The sequence below is a fragment of the Trachypithecus francoisi genome, unplaced genomic scaffold (assembly GCF_009764315.1).
Source record: "Trachypithecus francoisi isolate TF-2019V2 unplaced genomic scaffold, Tfra_2.0 Lachesis_group4, whole genome shotgun sequence".
In the NCBI taxonomy this organism is placed as follows: domain Eukaryota; kingdom Metazoa; phylum Chordata; class Mammalia; order Primates; family Cercopithecidae; genus Trachypithecus; species Trachypithecus francoisi.
This window is the reverse complement of record NW_022681469.1, coordinates 52005625-52031619: the sequence shown is the minus strand read 5'-3', so window position 1 is coordinate 52031619 and position 25995 is coordinate 52005625. Positions and strand designations below refer to the sequence as shown.

The 25995-nt window shown below is 37.8% G+C and overlaps 2 protein-coding genes across 11 annotated transcripts in view; one reads left to right on the top strand and one right to left on the bottom strand.

Moving 5' to 3' along the window:
- The window catches only part of COG5 (component of oligomeric golgi complex 5), a 378471-nt gene extending 366947 nt beyond the window's left edge, over positions 1-11524 (bottom strand). The window contains exons 1-3 of one of the 3 annotated variants that reach the window (XM_033195062.1): positions 10815-11524; positions 5339-5478; positions 1973-2030 (exon numbers count right to left, since the gene is read on the bottom strand). In XM_033195062.1, coding sequence (XP_033050953.1) covers positions 1973-2030; positions 5339-5478; positions 10815-11001 — 385 coding nt within the window. In that variant the 5' untranslated portion in view covers positions 11002-11524. The remainder of the gene's footprint in view (positions 1-1972; positions 2031-5338; positions 5479-10814) is intronic. The other 2 variants (XM_033195061.1, XM_033195063.1) reach the window with 2 other exon arrangements.
- DUS4L (dihydrouridine synthase 4 like) lies at positions 11081-25460 on the top strand. 8 transcript variants are annotated; one of them, XM_033195079.1, is made up of 8 exons: positions 11083-11219; positions 11861-11930; positions 14040-14176; positions 18166-18287; positions 20713-20830; positions 22185-22307; positions 23366-23592; positions 24306-25460. In XM_033195079.1, the coding sequence occupies exons 3-8, from the start codon at positions 14076-14078 to the stop codon at positions 24551-24553; spliced, it is 939 nt and encodes a 312-aa protein (XP_033050970.1). In that variant the 5' UTR covers positions 11083-11219; positions 11861-11930; positions 14040-14075; the 3' UTR covers positions 24554-25460. The 8 variants fall into 8 exon arrangements, with proteins under 8 accessions (XP_033050965.1, XP_033050970.1, XP_033050971.1 ...); XM_033195080.1 differs by having other exon boundaries at positions 11861-12010; XM_033195081.1 differs by lacking the exon at positions 11861-11930 and adding an exon at positions 11858-11860 and having other exon boundaries at positions 11138-11219.
- The last annotated feature ends 535 nt before the right edge of the window (positions 25461-25995 follow it).

Here is a 25995-nt window from a genome sequence, read left to right as displayed (position 1 = left end):
CTGCACAACCAAAGAAACTATCAATAGAATAAACAGACGACCTACAGAACAGGTGAAAATGTTTGCAAACTATGCATCTGTCAAAGGTCAAATATCCAGAATTTATAAGAAACTTAATTCAACAAGCAAAAACACAACTCCTTTAAAAAGTGGGCAAAAGACAAAAAGAGACATTTCTCAAAATGTATGCACATGCAGGCAACACACACATGAAAAAAAATGCTCAACATCACCAATCCTCAGAGAAATGCAAATCAAAACCACAATGAGATACCATCTCACACCATTCAGAATGACTATTATTAAAAAGTCAAAAAACAACAGATGATGGTGAGGCTGTTGAGAAAAAGGAATGCTTATATGCTCTTGGTGGGAAGGTACAGCCACTGCGGAAAGAAGTTTGACAATTTCTCAAATAACTCAGAACTACTACTCGACCCAGCAATCCTGTTACTGGATATATATTCAAAAGAAAATAAATTGTTCCACCATAAAGACACATGCACTCATATGTTCATCACAGCACTATTCACAATAACAAAGACATAGAATCAACCTAGGTGCCCATCCACAGTGAATTAGATTTTAAAAACATGGTACATATATACCATGGATACTACACAGCCATAAAAAAAGAATGAAGCCATGTCCTATACAGTTATATGGATAGAAATGAAAGTCATTATCCTAAGCAAATTAAGGCAGGAAGAGAAAAATCAAATACCGCACAGTCTCACTTATTAGTGGGAGCTAAACATTGGGTACTCATAGATCTGAAGATGACAATAGACAATAGGGACTACTAGAGGAGGGAGTACCTAACTGTTGGGTACTATGCACACTACCTGGGTGACAGGATCATTTGTACCCCAAACCTCAGCATTATGCAATATTCTCAGGTACAAACCTACACATATACACCCTGGATCTAAAATAAAAGTTGAAATGACTAAAAATAATAATAATTAATTTCCAGTACTAAGTCAATCAGTACTTAGAGCTTCTTAATTTTCCTAAGAACCTAGTCAGATATGTACCCCAGATTTCAAACAACAAACAACTATTTCCAAAAATATTAAGTTATTCATCAGGGTATCTTAGAAATCCTGTACAGGCTGAGAATAAGTTAATATCTTTGGGCACATAAGAAATACTGGGGGAAGCATTATAGAATATTGTATCACAGAAAACAATATCCTCTCTCAAGAATTTGATCAACATAGGGAAAAACTACTTATCTTTCTTTTGATGTACAATGATTAAAAATAGTAATCACAAGTAATAATGTAAAACACAATAGTAACATTTCATATTTATGAGATGTAGTTTAACTTAAGAGGGAATGAAAAATTCATAGAAGATTTAGTCAAACAAAAATAAGCAGATTTGTAAAAATAAAAATCCAATTATTATTCGACTATACTTTTCATTAAAAAGAGTTGCAGAAAAGGCTCCAAAAAAGGCAAAAATAAGAAAAAAATTCAAGCCTCCTTCCAGTACTACCCACTCTGGTACTGTTGATGTTTTTATTGTTTTAATTAACTAACACTTACAGGTGCACTAAATATGTGCAGGCATTGTTCTAAGTATCTTGCTAATTAATTTAATCCTCAGAATAATGCTATGTTAGTATATATTATACTCTTTTACAAATAGGGAAACTGAGGCAGATAAGGGTTAACTAACTTGCCCAAAGTCAAACACTTAGTAAGCAGTAAAACAAGGATCCGAACCCAGATCATTTAGCTCAGGGGCCAGCAAAGTTTTACTAAAGTTTTACTGAAACATAGCCACACACATTTGTTTTCATATTATCTGGCTACTTTCACTCTACAATGGCAGAGTTTAGTAGTTGCAACAGAGACTATGTGGCTGGCAAAGTCTAAAATACTTCCCATCCAAAGTAGCTTGCCAAAGCTTGCCAATCCCTAGTCTAGTTCTACATAATCTCTAGCAGTTAATAGAAATATACCTTCCAACGACTCAATCCCAGTTGCTTGTGCCAGTAAATCTTCATGTCTTGCAACAACCTGAAAATCAAAAACAAATGATTAGCTTTTGCTCTGTTAGATATTTTTCCTTGTAACCACAATGTAGAATGGAAGGTCTCGCTTGGAGTAGAAATAAGGCAAATACAAATACCAAAGAAAAAAACACAGGTTTTTAAGGTGTGTCTGAGATGAGTTATAAGCAGGAACACACATACATTTACAGTTCAACACAGAGCAAGAGGAGTTAAAGCCTTTTCTTAGCACTGTCTTAGTCTGTTTGGACTACAAACACAAAATACCTTAGAGACTGGGTAATTTACAAACAGAAGAAATTTTTATTGCTCACAGTTCTAGGGGTTGGGAAGTCCAACAACAAGGCACTGGCAAATTCAGCATCTGGTGAGAACCCATTCCTCATAGATGGTACCTCGTACCTATCTTCACATGGTGGAAGGGGCAAACAAGCTTCCTCGGGCCTCTCTTAGAAGGGCACTAATCACCTCCCAGAGCCCCCAGCTCTTAATACTATCATATTGGAGATTAAGTTTCAACATATGAATGTTAGGGGAACACAAACATTCAGGTAAGCCCCTTGCTATCTTAATGAGATGCACAAGTGGAGTTGTGCCAAAAAATGTAAAAAACCAGCTCATTGTTGCCACACCATTACTATGTTTTCCCTTTAAAGAATATTTTCAAACATCAGGTTCTCTTTGTTCTTGAATTTGATTCAGCACCACCAAGGCCACATTCTACTCTGGAAAGACACAGCACTCAGTGCTCACCTATACCTGAACATCTCTCTGCTTCCAGTTTCCCAGTGTCACACACCCACAGCAAATCCTTTTCCCTATAGATGTTTGATACTTTTATGAAAATTAGGGCACTGCAGATGGCCAGAACAAAAAAACCAAGAAGGTTACAAGTTAAAGGCCACATGCAAGAGATTCCCAAAAACATCAAGAAATCATGCAAATCTTTAGAATAATGCAGGAATCCTTATTATTGTGTGCCTTTTATTCCAATGAATACAAAGTTTCATGTCTAGTTTGCTGACTGAAGTTCTTTATCACCAAAGATTAATTCACTGGAACCCCTAAATCCTCCACTTTGTCCTGTTTCAGATACCACTGTCATTCTGTCAAGTATCTTTCTCTCATATCTACTCAAAGTATTACTCTTGGTCATCTCAGTCTGTTACTTGTAAGGTTCCCAGAAGATGTCCAAATTTTTCCCAGTCTACGGATACGGTCCTCAATATGTCCATCTTAACAAGACAAACTTTCTTAAAATTATCTATTCTCTTTTATCACTAGTAATACTTTGGTAAGGTTAAAAAGCCTGAAACTATAGTTTCATAGACTCCCTTGCAACCAATTAAATGATTTTTCCAAGAGTTGTGGAAGACAAGAGAGAGGAAAGCTAGGCCAGGCACAGTGGCTCACATCTGTAATCCCAGCACTGTGTGAGGCCGAGGTGGGTGACTCATTTGAGGTCAGGAGTTCGAGACCAGCCTGGCCAACATGGTGAAATCCTGTCTCTACTAAAAATACAAAAAAATTAGCCATGTGTGGTGGTGCACGCGTGTAGTCCCAGCTACTCATGAGGCTGAGGCACAAGAATCACTTGAACCCAGGAGACAGAGGTTGCAGTGAGCCGAGACTGTGCCACTGTACTCCAGCCTGGGTGACAGAGCAAGACTCTGTCTCAAAAAAAAAAAAAAAAAAAAAAAAAAAAGAGAAAGAGAGGAAAGCTTACTGTTTCAGCTAGTAATAAAGGTTCTGAGACCTGAGAATTTAGACACAGTTAAGAGAACCACATTGACCACTCCAGTATTTAGTCATCAGGTATCTAGAAGCAGAATTTTAGCACTGGCATGGAAGGTAAGAACAGGTACTTCCAGGCCTCTATATAGCATCTGTGGTAGTTCCTTCAACTCAGTCCACTAGCTAGTCACCCAACAATTTTATAAGTATCCAAACTCTCTGTATGAAGTGTCTTTCTTAGAGTGATTTGTAGTTCCTGCACTAAACCCTAAGAGTAAATCTTTTACAGTTTTAGACATCTCACTGATATAGACTACTGGGACTCCCAGACTTCCTCTACTTCACATCCTAGGCTACTATAACTTCTCTCTCTCTCTCTCTCTTTCTTTCTTTTTTGAGACGGAGTCTTGCTGTTGTTGCCCAGGCTTGAGTGCAATGGCACGATCTCGGCTCACTGCAAGCTCCACTTCCGAGGTTGAAGTGATTCTCCTGCCTCAGCCTCCCAAGTAGCTGGGATTACAGGCACCCGGCACCACGCCCAGTTAATTTCTGTATTTTTAGTAGAGATGGGGTAGTGCCTGTTGGCCAGGCTGGTCTGGAACTCCTGACCTCGTGATCCTCCCACCTTGGCCTCCCAAAGTGCTGGGGTTACAGGCATGAGCCACTGCGCCTGGCCTAAACGTGTTTTCTAAATATCTGTCAATAAAGATTGAAATCAAATTATATATAATCAGACTTTTAGAGTTAAAATGACCTTAGAAGTCATCCCAGTCCTATCTAAGCTACTCAAAGAAACTAAGACACAAAAAAGATCAAGTGGATATGTCTCAGGTTATACCAAATCTATGTTTCCTGGTAAACGATTGATATTTCATACATACGTTCATTCATTTAAATACGTATTAAATACCTACTCCATCAAAGGCAACACTAGAAATTATACCATAAAATCGCCCTATAAAAATTACACAATTTTAGGAGAGGAAGGAATCTTCAAAGTTATCTACTACAGTCTCCTCTTCCTCTTGCTTATTCCAACCCATCTGATAGATTAAAAAACAAACAAAAAAGCTAGACTCAAAAGACATTGAGATTAAAGTCAGTTAACAGCATAGCTAAAAGTAGGACCCGTCTCCCAACTTCTCATATTGTATCCTACTCAGAATAACATTTGTCAACTTTCTGTAATTTCAGCAAATGCTACATTTTGTGCTTATAAAGTATGAATTGCCAATGTAACACCCCAATTTTTCTTATTCATATTGTTTTACTTCCAAAATTCCATTTTCTATTATCTTTATCGAACACATCCTATTTTTTGCCCATTAAATTAGTTGCACAGCAGTTAAGGTGGTGAACAGGAAGTATGAATGAAAGGCTTTGGTGAGGTGGTATATTAGTTTTTTGACAAACAAAAAGTGGTTTACAGAAAATTTCAAAACTTTACTTTGAAAAATAAGTCACACTGGTAAGTATGCACTTCTTCATGTAAATATGCATTTGTGTTTAATAAGATTACAAAAATACTAAATTATCACTTTAGGCTGAAAAATCCGTAGGGAGCCTGAAAATCAGAATTACCTGTAAGTGTAGTTCTTTGTCCAGCTGACTGATTCCTTGGGCAAGTTTTGCTAGTTGTTCAGCAATTACAGCTTGATGAATAGATTGAGAAGTATAAGTCTTTACATCAAAGTCTTCATTTAAAAAGTCACTATAACACTCTGAATTGGGGAAAAAATAAGGAAAAGTCCTTAATTACCCTGTACTAAACCAGTTATTAAACAACAGAACAATTATAATCATAATTAACATATTTTGATCCCATACTCTGAACTACTCCACTACACTGCTTAATGCTTACTTTTATCATGACCCAAAAAGAAGTATAACATTGAGAAAGAGATTAAAAACATAACTACTGGCCAGGCACAGTGGCTCATGCCTGTAATCCCAGCACTTTGGGAGGCTGGGGCGGGTGGATCACCTGAGGTCAGGTGTTCAAGACCAGCCTGTCCAACATGGTGAAACCCCGTCTCTACAAAAATACAAAAATTAGCTGGGCATGATGGCGGGTGCCTGTAATCCCAGCTACTCGGCAGGCTGAAGCAGAAGAATAGCTTGAACTCGGGAGACAGAGGTTGCAGTGAGCCAAGATCGTGCCATTGCACTCCAGCCTGGGTGACAGCACGAGACTCCATCTCAAAAAAAACCAAAAAACAAAAAAAAAACTACTAGCTATAACTATTAGTGCAAGACAACAAGATAATTGCCAGTGAAAAGACAACAGGAAAATTGGCTATATATATAAAATATTTATGGCCTCAGATATCTCTAGATCAATACACAAATACTGTTATAGCAAAGTGAATCTGGAATTTTAGTAACAATAGGAAATATAAATTTATAGGTATTACTGAAATTTAGGATTTACGGGTGAAATATGTTAACGGAAAGAAAAGCTGCTTAAAATAGGCCCCTAATAGACAGAAAACAGAAGTAATTCTAGATGTTAAAAAGATATCCCTCAATGCAGAAATCCACAAATCTATGGATGAAAGAAAAATTAAGAGAATTGAAAGTTAAAAATAGATACCCAGAAGGGAGCTCATGGTAACCATGTACCAAATCTCCTAACGATACAGTAGATACAATTAAAGCTGCCTTCAGAGAGATGATGAAACAAGCAAAATAAAGTACTTATAAGAAAACCTAAATTGTTTACATCCACTATAATGTATGCTCCAAGAGGAAAAGAAGGTCTTTGTTTTGTTTGCTAACTCATCTTCAGTGTCTGAACAATACCAGACACACGGCAGGTTCCATGAATTAACAAATCTATACATCAGCTGATAGTATCATTCTGGTAACAACAACAAAAAGTAAAGTCTCATACTCTTGATTACTCTTAAAATGTAGTGGAATGAAAGAAGGAAACTGCTACTTTGGCTACTTTTAAGTCTGAGAACCACATTTCCTTCTAATTTGCCAAGTGCTTCTCAGAACTAAGAATCCTATCAGCCAGACAAATGAAAAAAGCCATTCCAAGCAAAGGGAAGGCTCAGCAGTGGCAAATGCCATGGCATATCTTGAGAAATAAGGGGAATACTGATTTCAGTGTGTCTAGATCGCAGCACGCGTATATTGGGCAGAAATGGTAAAGAATGACAGATGTGGTTCCAAAGATTGGAGGGCAGTTTGAAAAGAGGTTTGTAAGACATTCAAAATGTTTAACCATATCTCGTTTAACCCAAGAAACTGCACTATCAGCTTTATGTTCCAAAACAATAATCCTGGCAGCTGCATAGAGGATGATGGAAAAAGGATTAGTCACACAGCAATGTGCTGAAGTTGCCTCTTCCGGCTCTTGAGCACTGACTGTTACATTTTCAGGAATTCTGTGAGCCAGTTGACCTTTCACACAGATATCTTAATATCTACAATGGTGAGAGTATTTACACCATGGCAATCAGCAAACACTACAAAATCAAGGCTTTTTCTATTTTCCCACAAAGCCAATTTACCAATAGACCCAAGAAATACAACCACAGAGGCCAGTAAAGTACTATGTTAACAGCCTAAGTGACATAATGAAGGCCTGAATAAGACCTGAATAAGTGGCACTAAGAAAGTCAAAGTGACAAATTTGACAAATATTCACACTGCATAGGATGTAGGACTTACTGACAAGCTGAAAACGGGTGATTAGGTAAAACAAACAAGGATGATTCCCAAATTTCTTGATTAAGTAACTGATATAGGAAATTTAGTTTTACACTAAGTTAGACCACTAGACACTGAACACACAAAGGTGAACATAAACCTCTGCCTCCAAAGAATTCATGGGGAACAAGCACACATTTACCTAACAACACAGTAAACACAGATACAGAGACTACCAGGGGAAAAGATTAGGAGAGAATAGAAAAAGTGATTCCATTTCATTTTTTCATATGTAAAACTTGTACTATTCGTTCATATGTAGGTTTTCATGTGTATTATAGAACTGGCACTATTTGTTTACTATCAAAATAGAAATGTCCATACAGGTTATGGAACGGCATATCATAATAAAATTAAGATAGAAATGTCCAGTAGGCAGTTAAAAATACAGTTTTATAATTCAGAAGACAGGTAAAGATCATACTGAAACCACAGAAAAGACCAGATGATTTAGGAAAAAGTTTTAGAAGGCACAGAAAGGCAGGAAAATGAGGAAGATAGGAACGTTGGGGGTGGAGAGAGAAAATGAAAGCAATCAAAGAGACTAAAGAGTGCTCAGGGAGAAAGAAAGAGAAACAAAAAAGAATGGCAAAAGCCAAAAGAAGGGATAAAGTAAGTAGTAGTAGTATCACAGAGCTTACAAAGATCAAACACAACAGGATGTGGCATCTGAGGGCTTACAGTCTTTAAAGAGATGAATTATATAATGCTTCTCTTTTATAGTTTCCTCATTTCCATAGGAAGCATATCGGAAACACCTCACCAATTTTCATACTATGCATCTGTGCTCACCAAGCCTATCAATTCGATACTGTCATTAGCCAAACCCCTGATACAGTGAATCAAAGTTTCTGCTGGAAATGCTTACTTCCTCAGGAATGTTGGGGGTGGGAGGGGCAACAGAGACCGCTTAATTCAGAACAAACGGAACTGACAAGTATCTACAGGAACCTGGAAAAGAGCACCTAGAGAATTAAGAATTTTTTAAAAGCACAGCACCCATAAACCACATGAGAAAAGTACTTCAAGAAAGGAATTAAATGCTATTACAAGTTAAAGGAAAGGACCAAAAAAGTGTCCATTTGTTGTATGTGCAAGAAAGTCATTGGAAACCTTGCGAAGTTATTTCAATGGCATAGATTGAGGGTGATTGAGCCCCTAGGAAACAGGAAGAAAAAATCCAGAGCAAAGTAGGAGGGACTATCCTTAGAAAAGGGCAGAGACTCGGCTGGGCATGGTGGCTCACTCCTGTAATCTCAGCACTTCGGGAGGCCAAGGCGGGCAGATCACGAGGTCAGCAGATCGAGACCATCCTGACTAATATGGTGAAACCCCGTCTCTACTAAAAAATACAAAACATTAGCTGGGCATGGTGGCGGGCGCCTGTAACACAGCGATTCGGGAGGCTGAGGCAGGAGAATGGCGCGAACCCTGGAGGCGGAGCTTACAGTGAGCCGAGATCGCGCCGCGGCGCTCTAGCTTGGGCTCTAGCCTGGGCGACAGAGCCAGACTCCGTCCCAAAAAAAAAAAAGGAAGAAAGAAAGAAGCAGAGACTCCACTTCTGTTGCAATTGAAAAGGCAAGGGGAAAAAGGTGCAACGGATGGTTATAGGTTGAAGTTAAATTTATAGCTTTGATGGGCAAGAAATGGAGAAAGTTCACATCTGATGGCTCCTTTTTTTCTCCCCAGGGAAGCTGAAAGTCATTCGTTGAGCTTGAAGGAAAAGGTTTGAAAAGGATAAAGAAGATTTAAATAATCACTGTGGAGAACGGCAGAGAACCAAGGAGGAAAATACAGAAGGCAGAAATGAAGACTATTTACCCTCCAAGAACTGACTACAATTCCTGAAATACATCCTACTGAAACATATATCCAGTGTTTGGACTGTATTGTCCCTTCCACTGTTCACCTGGGGAAGTACTATCTACAGTTTAAAACGTCTCCACCTAGAAAGCCTTTTCTGACATTTCCTAACCAGTTCCCAATCCCCAGTTATCATTCTCCTCTATATTAATGCTCTACTTTATACACAATCCAATTGCTATCTTACATCACTGTATTACAGCACCTACCTTTACAGCTCTACAAGATTATTTCCTCTACTAGATGGTGAACTACTTGAGGGCAAGAATTGCACATATATCAGGAGCAACTGCAAATATATCAGGGTCTGTGCCTTGTATCTTAATTTACATGCAGTTTAACCAAGTTTTAGACAGAGACCCTGACCTAGTTTTCAACACAAAATAGTTCAGAAAACATCATTGCTTTTGACAAAAGTACATACATTATCATGAGAAAGCATGTAATTCAGGATGACAATAAAATATTCAACAGTCAGAGAAAATAACAATTTAGAACTTTATTTCATTTATTACCCACTTTGGTCTTCAAATGTGTTCATGTGCTTCTAACTGCGACGATCACTTTTAAAAACATTCTGCATCTACTGTATGCAAGATACTGCTATTCACATTGTGGGATATTAAAAAAAAGTTCACCATACAGAAGAGATTTTAAAAAGTATACAAATGATTTTAGTACAAGGTAGAATGCGATGGCCACTAGAGAAAAAATTAAAAACACGTGAGAAGGGCTTTATTTTTATGCTTTTAATTTGAACTTTATTCTGAAGGATAAGAGATTCGGGACATGGTAACTGGATTGACACAACTGAATATGCTTTTCAAGTATACCTAACTTTTCTTATTTTGGGCAACTTCTCTCCAAACTGACTAGCAATAAATCTGACTGCTAGATTCCGTACAAATGGTTAATCTCAACCTGAACGAATGCCTCAAACCTTCCCCCACGTCTCACTGTGGATAACTGCCTCATAAAGGAGGGGGAAAAAAAACCGGCTGCGAGAGGGGTGACCTGTATAGTCCATTTGTTAAAGGAGTAGGCGTTTCCAGTTCTACTTTAAAACAAGGCCCTACTTCCTCATGCGTCTGCCGTCTGTTCTAGATCTTACACTTTTGAAGAGCTCGAACGCTACACCCGTTCAAGAACTGCGGCAGCAGCCCGTGGCTGCCAACGCGGGCCACAGGGTTTGGTCTCCCTAAACTTCAGGGAAGCTGGAGCCATGGGGGAGTCGAGTTGAAATGAGGAGCAAACAGAAACCAGGTGTCCCCAAGACACCAGAAAGAGGGAGCCAGTCCCAGAGGAAACAGGTTGGCTAGAACAGTACCCAAGCCAGAGGGCCGGGCGGAGGGGAGTGGTCACGTTCAGACTGGAAAACTTTCTGCAAAGCAACGGGTTGGGTACACCTCGCTGTCCAGGTGCGGAGCAGCGCAGACCCTTAAACCCACGACCTGGTCAGACCCCGTCTCCTTACCGTCCTGCAGAAGTTCCCGGACTGTCGCTGCAGCCGCTCCAGAACCTCGAGCCCCGAGGCCAGCCACAACGACGCTACCGTCGCCACCTTCCATGTTGGCAGGTGCCGGGTTGATGTCGTCAGCGGCAGAACGGCCCCGCCCAGGTGGTGACGCAGAATCTCGGCGCCGCCCGCCCAACCAGCCCATGGCTCCAGGCCAGCCTGGCGAACTGAGTTACCCCGCGGCTGGGCTAAGCCTGGCTAGGAGCCGCGTGGTTACTCAAGCAGTGGGCGCTCGGGGTCCGAGTGCTCTGCGCCCAGCGCACTGAGGGAGCCAAGGCCATCCGGCCGGCGCTTTCCTCTGTCTTTCGCAGCAGCTCTGGGTCGCGCCTCCTGGGCTGGCGTCGTGCCCGGGCCAAGGAGAAGGTGGGCACCGGAACGTGGCCGCAGCGCCTATCTGTGAAGCAAGTATTAAACCTCAGAACAGGGGCCGTGCGGCCTAAGGCAGGAGAGCAGAGCGGAGGTTTCAGGGAGCTTCGTTTGCCCTCCACACTCACAAGAGTCAGGCATTAGTTGCTACACAGCTGTATCTGTCCCACCCCTTGACTGGCACTCCTGGGGTAATAAAAGCCCGCAGGAAATGCTTGGGAAGAAAAATTGCTGGGGATGAAGAGTGAAGAGAATTAGGGAGACTCGATGAAGAAGGAAGACTGAACCATAAAAGGACAAATAAAACTCACTGTCTCTACCCTCCTTCCTTCCATGAGACCTTTGACCTTTTGCCTTTTCTACCTCTTCCTCACTTTGAGCTACATGCCTGACTTTTTCTTAATTACAAACTGATAGATTGTCTATATCTCAACTAACGGTATTGAGGCTGTAAAAGCATCAGGTTGGTTCCCATTGTATCTTCTCAGCTAATACGTTCGCATTTTTTACCTAGATTTTTTTCTTCTAAGATAAATATTGATAAATTAACAGGGTCGATCAACCACAAGTAGGCAAGAAAGTCTTAAGCTTCTTCGCAAAAAGAAACTGTAATATGACTTTTTCATTTTGTACAGTAGGTATGTATCCAGGAAACCAATTTTGTCCAGTTCCAGAGCTACGTGGTTTTCTACATTCTGTTTCAAAAAGGTGCTACTGCTTATCCTGTGCTTATCGCTGTTCTAAGTATTTTATAAATCTAAATGCATTTCATACTCATAACACCTCAGGTAAGCAAGTCTTATGCTACACTGCATTATGCTCTCTTTGTCTCAGAGGATTTTCCCTAGTATGTAAGATCTTAGTCATGATGGGAATAGGAGTGATTCATTCATTACTTGTGAATTAGGAATTATTTTTCCTTCCTTGACTTTATTCCCCCCAGTGGAAGATTTTAGAAGAGTGAATAATATTCATTCATAGAGTGAAAGTTTTGACCCCCCTACTCTGCATGCTCTCATGAGTTTACAAACATAAGACTCAATCCATATCCTAAAAGGAGCTAATAGGTAAGGCAGGAACCCATTTAAACAAACAATTGTACCAGGTGCTTTGGAATCTTTGGATTTACTTATTCCAGTAATTCCAAGCTTAGCTGCACATTGAAATCACCTGAAGAGCTTTAATAAAAACACTGATGCCTGCATCCTGAGCCCAGACATTTGGATTTAATTGGTCTAGGGTATGGCTTGGGCATCCTAATTCTTAAAAGCTCCCCAGTTCATTGTAGTATACAACTAAAGTTGAAAGCTACCGATTGTTTTGTTTGGTTTTGTTTTGTTGAGTTGGGGTCTAGCTCTGTCACCCAGGCTGGAGTGCAGTGGCAGGATCATGGCTCACTGCAGCCTCAACCTTCTGGGCTCAAGGGATCCTCCTGCCTAAGCTTCTAGAGTAGCTGAGACCACAGGTGCTTGCTGCCACGCCCAGCTAATTTTTATAATTTTTTTTTAGAGATGGGAGTCTCACTATATTGCCCAAGCTGGTCTGGAACTCCTGCCTTGGCCTCCCAAAATGCTGAGTTTACAGGTGTGAGCCCAGCCCCCTGAAAGCTACTGATTTATTCTTTAAGCAAATAAATATTGAGGCCTTCTGTATGCCATTTACTATGACTGCAGGAGTGGATAAAAATGAAATAATTCTTGCTAAAATCACTAATGACCTTGTTGCCATTGCACCCTTTATTTTTGCCTTACTTTGATGTTTAAGATAGCTATCCCCTCCTTCCTTCATAATGGTCTCTCTCTTGGTTTCTGAGTATCACTCTTTAGGTTTATTCCTCCCAGCTCCAAAGTTCATCTTCAGTCTTTTTTGCTCTCCCCTTTTCCTCTGTTACTTAAATATTGGTGCTTCCAGCAGTTTCTTGCAAGACCCTGACATCCTTAAGTACTTTGGCTATTTTTAATTTCAACTCTTTGCCTAAAGGTTAAAGACTCTAAAGTTTGAGCAATTAGACAGTTCTAAAGTTGGCCCATATCCGATTCTTTTTTTTTTATTTTTTTCTGTTTCATTTTTCCTTCATACATATCTGTTTCTAAATTACTAAGGCCAAAAACTGGAATATGAAAAGGAACCAACACTGTGAAATGGTAGGATTTTAAGTATAGCAAATATAAAACATTTATAAACTCCATAATTTCATCACTTGTACCTGTACCTCTTGGGTTATAAAAGTGATTTAGAATGCAATTGTAGAATTATAATTGAAATTTTCACTAGATAATATCACATTAAAATTTTTAAAAGTAATTAACGTTTGTTTATCTTCTGATTCACAGACAACAGGATTCAAGAATTACAATAAAAGCACCAGGATATCTTTTGAAACACTGACTACTTAGAGTTGCTCTATTAATGCCATTTAACTTTCCTGAATAAAACAAGATATTTCCAAATGCTAGTCGAGTATTATACATAAAATAAACCAAATTTCTTGGCTTACCAATCCCAACAAAGTAGCATGTAAAAAATGTTTAAATAACCTGAAAACTTACAACATGGTAAACTAGGGAAAAAATAACGTTTTCTACATCTTGTTTTTGCACAACTATCTTGGGTAGTTTTCCACATCTATTTATCTTACAAATAGAGGCAGCATTCTATAGTGTCATATTGGATACTGTGAAAAGAAGCTATTAATAAAAAAATTTCCGAGCCCACAAGCCTGATAAAAAATACACGTTGTTGGCAGTTGAAATTGTTAGAATGGAATTAATATAGTGAAAGCATATTTTCTCTATATAAGCTTACTGTCTTTTTCAGATTTGAAACAAGTCTGTATTAATAAAGAGTGACTGCATGCAAACCACAATATGTCAAGAAAGAAAAAAAGATCCCATAGAAATGTTTCATTCTGGACAGCTGGTAAAAGTCTGTGCCCCAATGGTTCGATATTCAAAGTAAGTGTTGCTAAATGGTTAATGAACTAAGATGAAATTTCCCTTTTATGCTCTGACTTTTTAAAAGTACTGTAAGACCACCACCATATGGGAACTTCAAACTCCTAGCTTTGGAATCATGATTTAGAATTGAGTCATGATGCTACTACTTGCCTAGTATATATGTGAACCTGAGTAAACAACCTCTCTGAGCTGCACTTTTTATATCTATAAAAATGGTGGTGGTTGTAACTCCTACCTATAAGTATATAGTGTGTACTAAATAGATATAAGTATTGATGTGTAGATTTTTATGTGAACTTAAGTCTTGGGACAAATAGTGCAATTACTGGGTCCTGAGGTAGTGGTGTGTTCAGTTTTCGAAGAAATATTTCTTCATATATTTTGCTCATCTTCTAATTGGATTGTTTGCTCTTTTACTATTGAGTTGTTTTTTTTTAAAGTTTGTTATAAAATATACATAACATAAAATTTACCTCTCAATCATTTTTAAGAATACAGTTCAGTAGTGTTAATTACATTCACATTGCTGTGCATCTGATCTCTAAAACTCTTTTCATCTTAGAAGATGGAAATTCTATACACATTAAACTATAACTCCCCATTCCACTGTTCCCTACAGCAGCCCCTGGCAACCATTATTCTACTTTCTCCCTCTATGAATTTCACTACTCTGGATACCTCATATAAGTCTTATATGTATTTGTTCAAAACTGGATTTATTTTGCTAATATTTTATGCAGCATAACATCCTCAAGGTTCATTCATGTTGTAGCATATATCAGACTATTGTTCGTTTTAAGGCTGAATAATATTCCATTTTATGTATATTTTGTTTATCCATTCATCTGTTGATATCCATTCATATATTGATAGAACACAAGATAACTTCCACCTTTTGGCTATTGCAAACAATACTTTCATGAACTATGGGTGTACAAATACCCATATACAAGTACCCATGGTTCATAACAGGTCTCTGAAACTCTGCTTTCAATTCTTTTTTGACTGTGTACCCAGAAGTAGAATTGCTGGATCATATGGTGATTCTATGTTTAATTTTTTGAGCAGCTACTATACTGCTTTCCATAGCAGCTGCACCATGTTACCTTACCAGCAGCAGTGAACAAGAGTTTTAATTTCTCTACATCCTCATCAACACTTGTTATATTCTGGGATTTTTGTTTTTTTTATTGTTATAATCATCCTAATGGGTATGAAGTGGTATCTCATTGCAGTTTTAATTTGCATTTCCCTAATGATTAATGATGCTGAACATCTTTTTGTGTGTTTATTGGCCATTTGTATGTTGTCTTTGTATAAGTATCTATTCAAGTGCTTTTATCCATATGTTTTCTTGTTTTCTATTGAGTGCTGAGAGTTATTTATATACTCTAGATATATATTCTGCTTTGTCAGATATGTGATTTGCACATATTTTCTCCCTGTATATGGCTTGTCTTTTCATGCTCTTAACAGGATCTTTTGCAGAACAAAAGTTTCATTTTAATGAAGTCTAACTTATCAATGTTTCCTTTTGTAAATTGTGCTTTTGATGTCAAGTGTAAGAAACCTTTATGTAGCTCCAGATCCTGAATATTTTCTCCTCAGTTTTTTTCCCTAAAAGTTTTATAGTTTTATGTTTTGCATTTAAGTCCATGATCAATTTTGCATTAACTTTTACGTAAGTGTGAGGCTTAGGTTAGGTTGCCTATGGGTGTCCAATTACTCCAGCACCATTTTTGAAAGGCTGTGGGCCAGGCACGGTGGCTCACGCCATCAAATCCTTATCCCAGCACTTTGGGAGGCCGAGGTGGGCAGATCATTTGAGGTCAGGAGTTCTAGACCAGCCTGTCCAACATGGTGAAACCCCATCTCTACTAAATACAAAAATTAGTCAGCATGATGGTGCATGCCAATAGTCCCAGCTGCTGGGAGGCTGAAACAGGAAAATCGCTTGAGCCTGGGAGGTGAAGGTTGCAGTGAGCCAAGATCGCGCCATTGCACTCCAGCCTGGGCAACAAGAGTAAAACTCCATCGCAAAAAAAAAATAAAAAAAAGAAAGGCTATCTCTCCTCTATTTAATTATTTGCTTCTTTATGAGAAATCAGCATTTTCTATTTTGTTCCATTGATCTTGTATCTTTTTCCCTGCCAATACCACAGTTTTACTATATAGCTCTATAATATGTCTTGAAATCAGGTAGACTGGTTCTTCCCAATTCATTTACTTTTTCAAAATTGTTTTAGCTATTCTAGTTCCCTTGCTTTACAAATAAATTTTAGAATGACCTTGTCTATCTCTGCAAAAAACCTTGCTGGAATTTTCATAAGACCTGTGTGAAACCTATACCTCAACTTGGGAAGAATTGACTTTCTTACTGTGTTAAGTCTCCCAATCCATGAACACAATATGTCTTTCCATTGATTGAGATTTTCTTTGATTTCTATCATCAGTTTTGTGTAGTTTTCAGGTTACAAGTTCTGTACATGTTTATAAGACACCTGGGTTTGTTTTGAGCATGTTTGTAAATAGAATTTTTAATTTTTGGTGTTCACATGTTTATTGCTAGCACATGGAAATAGATTTTTGTATGTTGATCTTATATCCTGAAAACTTGCTAAACTCACTTGTTGGTTCTAGTTTTTTTGTAAATTCCTTCAGAGTCTATATAGACAACCATGTCATCTGCAAATAAGGACAGTTGGATTTCTTCCTTTTGATCATGTACCTTTTGTTCTTTATCATGCCTTATTGTGCTGACTAAAAGTTTCAGTGCTGTGTTGAATAAGGGTGATAAGAGCAGACTTCCTTACCTTGTTCCTGTCTAAGGCAAAAGTGTTCTGTAGGAATTTTATGGATGCACTTTATCAAACTGAGGAAGGTTCCCTCTACTTCTGGTTTTCTGAGAGTTAGCTTTTTTTTTTAGTACGTATGGGTATTTTGTCAAATGCCTTTTCTGCATCTACATGATCATGTGCTTTTTATTATTTAGCCTGTTAATATGATGGATTAGATTAATTGATTTTGACTATTGAACATTCTGTTTTAACCGGCTTTTTCTGACAACACTCCAGCAAGGAATGATTAGGGGAGTGGTGCCACCTCATTACTATCTGATAGAAGTCCAAGCTCTTCACTTGGCCTCCTTCGACATCTGGTGGGTGAGGAGCTCCTCATTACTGCTGGACAGGGATGATAGTTACAGTTCCCCATGGTGAGGGTAGCCTCATATATGCTGGGCAATAATGAAAGTCCTGGCTCACCACTATGCCTCCTCTGATACCACACCAAGCAGTGAGGAAGAGGAGTGCTTCATTACTGCTGGCAGGCATGGAAGTCCAGGCTCCCCTTGTGGCCTCCACTGATACCACTGGGCTGGGAGTGACCTCACTGGCCACCAGAGATGAAAGTTTCAAATCCTTACCTGGCCTTCTCGGACATCATCTCAGTAGAATGTTGGAGCACCTTGTTAACAGCCTTTGGAGGGTAGAAGTCTAGGATTCCCACTTGGCCTTTGCTAATGGAGATAAAGCCATAGCTTTTTCTACAGTATTTGGCTGGAGTAGAACTGTCTAAGAGATTTCTGTCTTACTAGGTCAGACAGAACATTTTCCTGGTCCCTTGGTTAGAGAAGGCTTTTGTTGGGGCTGGTTTTGTCTGCATCCATTGTTGTTTCCAGTTGGCCAGCTTCTTCAAGTCTAGGATATTTGAGACAAAAATAAAATCCAGAGAACTCACCACCCTGTCATTCCTCAGGTCCTGAGGTCACTAGCCTGTCTGGCCATCTTTTCTTCACCTTTCAAAATTTTCTTGTGTTTGTTTTATATATAATATCCAGGGTTTTTAGTAATACTTAGCAGGAATAATAGGGAAAAGTATCCTCCATCTCCCTGTAGGTAGAACTTTCTCTGATAAATATTTAACAATGCACTAAAATATGTTTGTGGTGTTTCTAAATCCATAATTAAGGTTTTATATGCTCACAGGTTGGCTTTTAGGACACTAGTAAGAAAATACAGTTGTGATCTGTGTTATACACCAATGATAGTTGCCGCCGATTTTGTCAAATCTATAAAAGCCAGAGACAGTGAATTTACCACAAACCAAGGTATGTGAAACCAAGTGTACTGACTTTGTAAAACTTTTTAAATTTGTTTACAAACTCAACTATCTTGTCTAATCAGAAACAACACAATTTAGAGATTTTATATGAAAAAGTTTTAGTTCTTTAGTGTTTTTAATAAGTATTTTTTACCTGTTATTACTGAATGCCTTGTAAACTATCAGTGTATATATCAAAGCATTAAGGCCACTTTGAAACCCTCTCCTCTCACTAGGGCTATTAGAGTAGATGCCTGTCACACTGCCTCTAGTCTTGTACCATTCCAAACTATCCTCCAAGTGACCTATTGAAAATGTAAATTTTCCTCTCATTGTTCACAAGGTGTGATCCCCAGACCAGCAGCATCAGTATTATCTGGAAACTTGTTAGAAAGGGAGATTTACAGGTATACTAAATCAGAAATTCTGGATATGTGGTCCAGCAATCTGTGTTTTGAAAAGCTTTCCAGGTAATTCTGAGCTTGTTAAAGGTTGAGAGCTACTGGCTTAAAGACTAAAATTTCAGCACCTGAGGATAATATACAGTTTTTCATAATCTGACCTCTAAATATATCTTCTGCAGCCTCATCTTCCTTCAGTTTCTCCCCACGCCCACTGACTTTATCCTTCAAAATTCCTAAGTTATTTTAAGTCCTTGAGCATACCCTGTCTTCTCACACCAGACCCCTCTCTCTCTCTTGCAAACTGTAGTTTATGTTTCTTCATTCAGCTCTCAATATTTGTAGCCATGAATCTTTTTTTTGATCATCCTCTACTCATGTCCTCCCTGCTAAGCACAGGCTCTTATGTTGCACTTAATTCTACTGCATTATGATTTTCTCTTTATATGCCTGTTTCTCCCATTAAGTTCGGCCTCCTTGAGGGCTGTAGCTGTAGAAATAGCTTGATTTGTATCCTTAGCATCTGGTACAGTGTTGGAAATATATTAGACCAATAAATGGTTGTAAAATTGAAATTCTGTAACTCTCTTGAGCTGCAAAAGAGAAAGCACCTTACATCTCCATAAAGAATAAAGCAAATTCCCCTAAACCATCATAATCCTATAAATCAGTGGATTGCCATAGGAATCTTGAATCAATGCAACTAGGATGATGCCAAGAAATCTGCATTTTTATAAACACCCAGTGATTCTCGTACAAGTATTCCTCAAAAGAAATGTTGAAATACATCTAAAAAGAGTTCATAACACTGATCCAAGGATAAGAAAAATATGTTCTTTAAAACCTAGGAAGCTTTAATACATTTGGCTGTATTAAAATTTAAACTTTGGGCCAGACGCAGTGGCTCATTCTTGTAATCTTAGCACTTTGGGAGGCCAAGGTGGGTGGATCACCTGAGGTCAGGAGTTCGAGACTAGCCTGACCAACATGGTGAAACCCTGTCTCTACTGAAAATACAAAAATTGGCTGGCTTTAGTGGCAGGCGGCTGTACTCCTAGCTACTTGGGAGGCTGAGCCGGAGAATCACTTGAACCTGGGACACAGAGGTTGCAGTGAGCTGAGATTGTGCCACTGCACTCCAGCCTGGGCGACAAGAGAGAGACGCTGTCTCAAAAAAAAAAAAAAAAAATTTAAACCTTTATATGTAAGAGCACAAATATGCTCAAAGACAAAAAACTGAGGAGAATATTTATAACACATGATAGATAGCAATACTAATTTGTTTTATAAAAAAATTACAAATAAAAGGAATGACTAATGGAAAACATATATAGAAAAATGTAAAGAATATGAAAAGAGCTCACTAATTAGAATATTCAAATGTTAGATATACACTGTATGATAAGTTGTGAGGAAACAACTTTTATCCATATTGGTGTATGTATATATTGGTAAACTCTTGGAGGATAATTCTGTAATATCTATCACAATGTTGTATGCTAAATGCCTATTAACAATTTTACTCCTAAGAATTTACCCTATGAATATACTCAGAGCATATGAAACAGTCTAAAAATATATTCTATGGTCCATCCATACAGCGGAATATCCCACTATAAAGAAGAAAATAGAACTGAGTACATCTCCCAGATATATCAGGAAAGAAAGGAACAGTAGGCATAGTGGTATTTATAGAATGTTCACACTTGTTTAAATTTTACAGGTATACAAAAAAATTGTTCTGGAATGCAGGTAAACTAATTCTCACCTTTGGGAAGAGGGTCTATTTTGTCAAAAGTGTTAGAATTGTCTTCATTTATCAAATTTTGTACTGTTTGAATTTTTTACTGAGTGTAAATTGCTTTTAATTTAAAATATTTTAAATTGTTTAATGTTATATTATTTGGACAGATGCTTCTTAGGCTAAAAATCGTTATTGCTCTTTTATCCTGTACAAACATTAAAGTTCGGTGTGTGTGTGTGCAGGGTTTTTTCCTGTGAATTTTAATGTTGAGCTATTCATTTTGTCAGGTGATTGCCCATTGATTGTTCAGTTTGCTGCTAACGATGCAAGACTTTTATCTGATGCTGCTCGTATAGTCTGTCCTTATGCGAATGGAATAGACATTAACTGTGGTTGCCCTCAGAGGTAAAGCTCAAAGAAGTTGGAAGAATTTTCCAAAAGATTACAAAAAAAACTATGTGTGAACATGGTAAAATATCTTTCTAGTTTTCCAAAACTTAAAATAGAGTTACAGCCCCGGGGCTCAAAACAAGAAGGAAGAAAATATAGGGAAATGTAATTTAGGAACATAAATTCAAAGGTCTTTTCTGATGACTGAAATGATGTATAGACAGGTGTTTTGTCTCCCCTCACCAATAGAATTTTTATGTGGCTGTGCCTTGAATCTCATCCATAAGTAGTTATATGAGAATCTAATGTTTACGGCAATCCCTAAAATGTATTTTTACTGTCACGTCAGATATGCTTGCTCTGAAAACAGATTGTTTGACTTAGGAAATCACCACATATTTTCTCCTAATTAGTTCCCCTTATAAAAATACCTTATTATAATCACCTTTTCTTTCTACACCATAGTTATTTGGTTGGGTTTAAGTAACTGGGTGTTGATAGGATGTACTTAATTTGACAATAATTTTTTTTTTTTTTTTTTTTTTTTGAGACGGAGTTTCCCAAATTGGAGTGCAGTGGTGCCATCTGGGCTCACCACAACCACCGCCTCCCAGTTTCAAGCGATTCTCCTGCCTCAGCCTCCCGAGTAGCTGGGATTACAGGCATGCGCCACCATGCCCGGCAAATTTTGTATTTTTAGTAGAGACGGGTTTCTCTGTGTTGGTCAGGCTGGTCGTGAACTCCCAACCTCAGGTGATCTACCCGCTTTGGCCTCCCAAAGTCCTGGGATTACAGACCTGAGCCACCGCACCTGGCCTGACAATAATAGTTCTGCTGTACTGGCACTGTAGTAGATTATCAGTAATTCAAATTGTGTCCACAGAATAAAAGCAAAGTTGTTAAGTATAGCGTAATCCAAATTAGATGAGACATATTTGTATACTTATTAGGAGAGTTAAATAAGCTGTTTAGTGGTATTGGAATGCTGTAAGCCAAAACTATCTTTCTACTATTGAGACTAATAAAACCTCATTAGGCACAATAAACATCAAATTTGGAATTTTTGAAATCTGAAGTCATTGCAATTAATTACTTGAAATATTTAAACCTGTTTTGGTTGAATGACTTTTAACTTAATATTCTCACTTGCCAATGAAAACCATTTCTCCTGAGTACTTTTTGATCTGGGAATATGTTTTCCTAATCTCATATTGATCCACTTAGAAATGTTGAAGCTATGAATTTTTAAAATCTGCTTCTATTCCAGATCACTAGAGAAATGGATGCACTTATATTTCAGTGCTTTCAGAATTTTGTCTTCTCTTCCAGTTATTTATAATTCACTTGTTCATATGTTTGCTTTACAAAGGTGGGCAATGGCAGAAGGTTATGGGGCTTGCTTAATAAACAAGCCAGAGCTTGTTCGAGATATGGTGAAACAAGTAAGAAATCAAGTGGAAACCCCTGGATTTTCAGTTTCTATTAAAATAAGGTAAAGACAATATTTCAATCTATTGATACAATCATCCGTTACTTAGGAAATAAAAGATTATTCCTTTTGTCTGATGCTGTTAGGAGTGTCTATCCTAAATAAATTGGCAGCTAGTGTATGGAAGTGTTGAAAATAAGACATTTAGTAAAAGAATATATACCATAATTTTCATGTATAGTCCTGAAAAACTTCCTCTTTGTACTTTTAACAAAAGTTAAAGCCTCCCGTTATTGTAAGTTTCACCAAACTTTCAACTTTAGTTATGTAGTATTTAACGTTAAGAAACATTACTGGTGCCAAGTATAGAAAACAGGAAAAATATTTGCACTAAAATTTCACAATGAAAAGAAAATAAACCAGGAATCAGTTTTTCCATGACAGGTTGAAAACATTTCTTTTTTTGAGACAGAGTCTCACCCTGTTGCCCAGGCTGGAGTGTAATGGCATGATCTTGGCTCACTGCAACCCCTGCCTCCCAGGTTCAAGCAATTCTCATGCCTCAGCCTCTCAAGTAGTTGGGATTACAGGTGTGTGTCACCACACCTCGCTAATTTTTGTATTTTTTAGTAGAGACGATGTTTCCCCATGTTGGCCAGGCCAGTCTGGAGCTCCTGGCCTCAAGTGATCCGCCTGCCTCAGCCTCTCAAAGTGCTGGGATTACAGGAGTGAGCCGCCGTGCCCAGCCTGAAAACATGTTTCAAGATAAAGTATTATGTTCTCCCACCTGGGGATGGGGGCATGCACAGCAAATATTAAGGTTTAAATTAATCTGTGACAGTACTTTCATGGCTCTTTGATTTATCAAAGCCAAAGCATAGAAGCACTAGGTCTAAGATAAAACTTGTTTTTTGTCCTTTGTTGTCAGTAGTGAAATAGCTAAATTTGAGGTCTTGGGTAGGAACTGATCCCTGAAGAAAACCTTGCTGATAATGACATATAGTAATAATATGATATAACAAAGCTAACTAATTTAGTAGATGAAATATCATTTTAGTCAGTTAATGTTAGCATTATGATTTGTGTGCTGTGAACAGATAAATGTAATTTTGAAATTGTAGGATCCATGATGACCTTAAAAGAACTGTAGATCTTTGTCGAAAGGCTGAAGCAACAGGAGTTTCCTGGATTACAGTCCATGGAAGAACTGCTGAAGAAAGACATCAGCCAGTGCACTATGATTCCATTAGAATAATTAAGGAAAATATGTCTATACCTGTGATTGCTAATGGAGACATCAGAAGCTTAAAGGAAGCAGAAAATGTGTGGCAGATTACTGGGACAGATGGTAAGAAATAAATACTTGGGTTCTTTTAATTGGGAAGAAATGAGAGTGGGGAAGTAATGTTGATTTTCATTTGTTTTGTTTAACATTAAGCCATATTTTCCCATTGTACTGTTTTAAGCTAAGCAATTTATTAAAATGATGTTAAGTTTTCTACATGGAAAAACATGGATTATCTTAACTGGGATAAATTAATTCAGTTACTTTTCTGATGCCATCATATCTAGTGACCAGTGAAGAATTTTCTAGATATCCTACTAGTAAAATAAAGCACCTAGAAATGAGAGTAAGTGGACTCGAGAATGATAAGAGCTAAAAGAACCCCAGAACTGCTGTGTAGTTTCATTATTCCCTTAAATTATTGGCATGCCAAGCCCTGTGATTGCTAGATGGGAAAATATAGATAAACTGAACTTTAAGCAGCCCAATTTATGACAGTCTAGATTTACCCTAAAGAAAAACTAAAGACTAATTGTTTAATGTAGAAATCTTTTAAAAAATAAAGATTTCTATAAGTACATTTAAACTTTCCTGGTTTACAAAAGGTACCAAAATTAATTCTTTTGTAATTGAATTAAACATACTAATGTAATAAAGGCATCACAAAACCTTGGTGATAATACTTTTTAAAAAAAATTCTGTTTGCCTCATTGAGCTTGAACTAATAACCAGGGGTTCTTAATGTATGGACAAATATGGTGTGCTTTAATTTGTAGGTGTGATGGTTGCAAGAGGACTCTTAGCAAACCCGGCCATGTTTGCTGGATATGAGGAAACCCCACTGAAATGCATCTGGGACTGGGTTGACATTGCTCTTGAACTCGGGACTCCTTACATGTGTTTCCATCAACATTTAATGTACATGATGGAAAAGATAACTTCAAGGCAGGAAAAAAGGGTATTTAATGCTCTGTCAAGCACGTCAGCAATCATAGATTACCTTACAGACCATTATGGCATTTGACTAGACTTCCCAAATAATTTTAATATATACTTTTAGACCCACAATGAAACCACAGAAGGTCAGCTTTTGTACCTTAAACTAGTAGCTCCCAAATTTTAGTATAAAAACAATCCCTGGGAGCATTTTTTAACAATCAGTCATAGACCCCACCCTCAGAGATTCTGATTCGGTAGATCTGGGGTAGACCCAGAAATATACAGTTTAAAGAAAACTCCCAGTGGTTGAGACATCCTGATCATCCTAGGCAAACATTGACAAATACTGCTCTGAATACTGTTATATAGATATTAGGGGAATGGGTAGAGTGGGAATTTTTTCCTAAAGGAATCATGTTTTATCATGTTTTTAACATTTTAAAATAAAATTAATTTCAATACTAAGAAAGTATGGCTCATAGTATCTATAAGTTAACAAGAAGTATGCAGGTGCAAAAAAGTGGTGGAACAAATACCAACATCCATCCAAAATGAAAAAGAAGAGGAAATTCTGAATCGAATTGCACTCAGAACTTATATTAAAAATTCCAATTGGTTAATGACATTAAATTTGGTACATTTCAAAACTTCTAGATCCTCCAAAGATTAAAAGCTTAATAAATAATACCTGCTACCTAAAAAGATAAAATTAACTGCAATCTACCATATCTTAAGTATCGGAAATTTGATAGCCAAGCTGGAGATGATTATATATTTGAAACGTTTCCTAGAGAATAGTAACCAGGTTTTGTTTGTAATTTTAAAACCTAATTTTCATACTCTCTGTTTAATGATACTACTTTTATGCCTCTCAGCAGTTGATTGTAACTTTAAAGTCACATGGTTTGGGAGTGTTATTAATAGATTTTGTTATCGGTGGGCATGCACTGCAAGAATTAAGTATCTCAGACTGAAATAAAACAGTTCATAATTAAAGTATTATTTATTTTGCCAACATGAAAACTGTTATAAGAAAACAATTATGTAAAACTGTTTAATTCACGTTTGGGAATATTGAATGAATCCATTTTAACATAAGCACTGTGGTGCCATGTTTTTTCTCAGTACATTCTGTTTTCACTTTTCAGTTAATGCATTTTTTTTTTTAAGATAACTGGCTTTTTCATTTTCTATGAATACTGTACAAAATAGGGAGGTATGGTCAGAACTCTGAATTGAATTACCCTAGTGTTGTGAGCACAGCATCATCACTAGAGTAATGTGCTCGGTGTTTGGAAGGAACCAGTGTGGAAGTTCTAACGCTTTTGATTAAAAGTAACTTCCTGGCCAGGCGCGGTGGCTCACACCTGTAATCCCAGCACTTTGGGAGGCCAAGGCTGGCAGATCACGAGGTCAGGAGATGGAGACCATCCTGGATAACATGGTGAAACCCCGTCTCTACTAAAAATACAAAAAATTAGCCGGGCGTGGTGGCGGGCACCTGTAGTCCCAGCTACTCAGGAGACT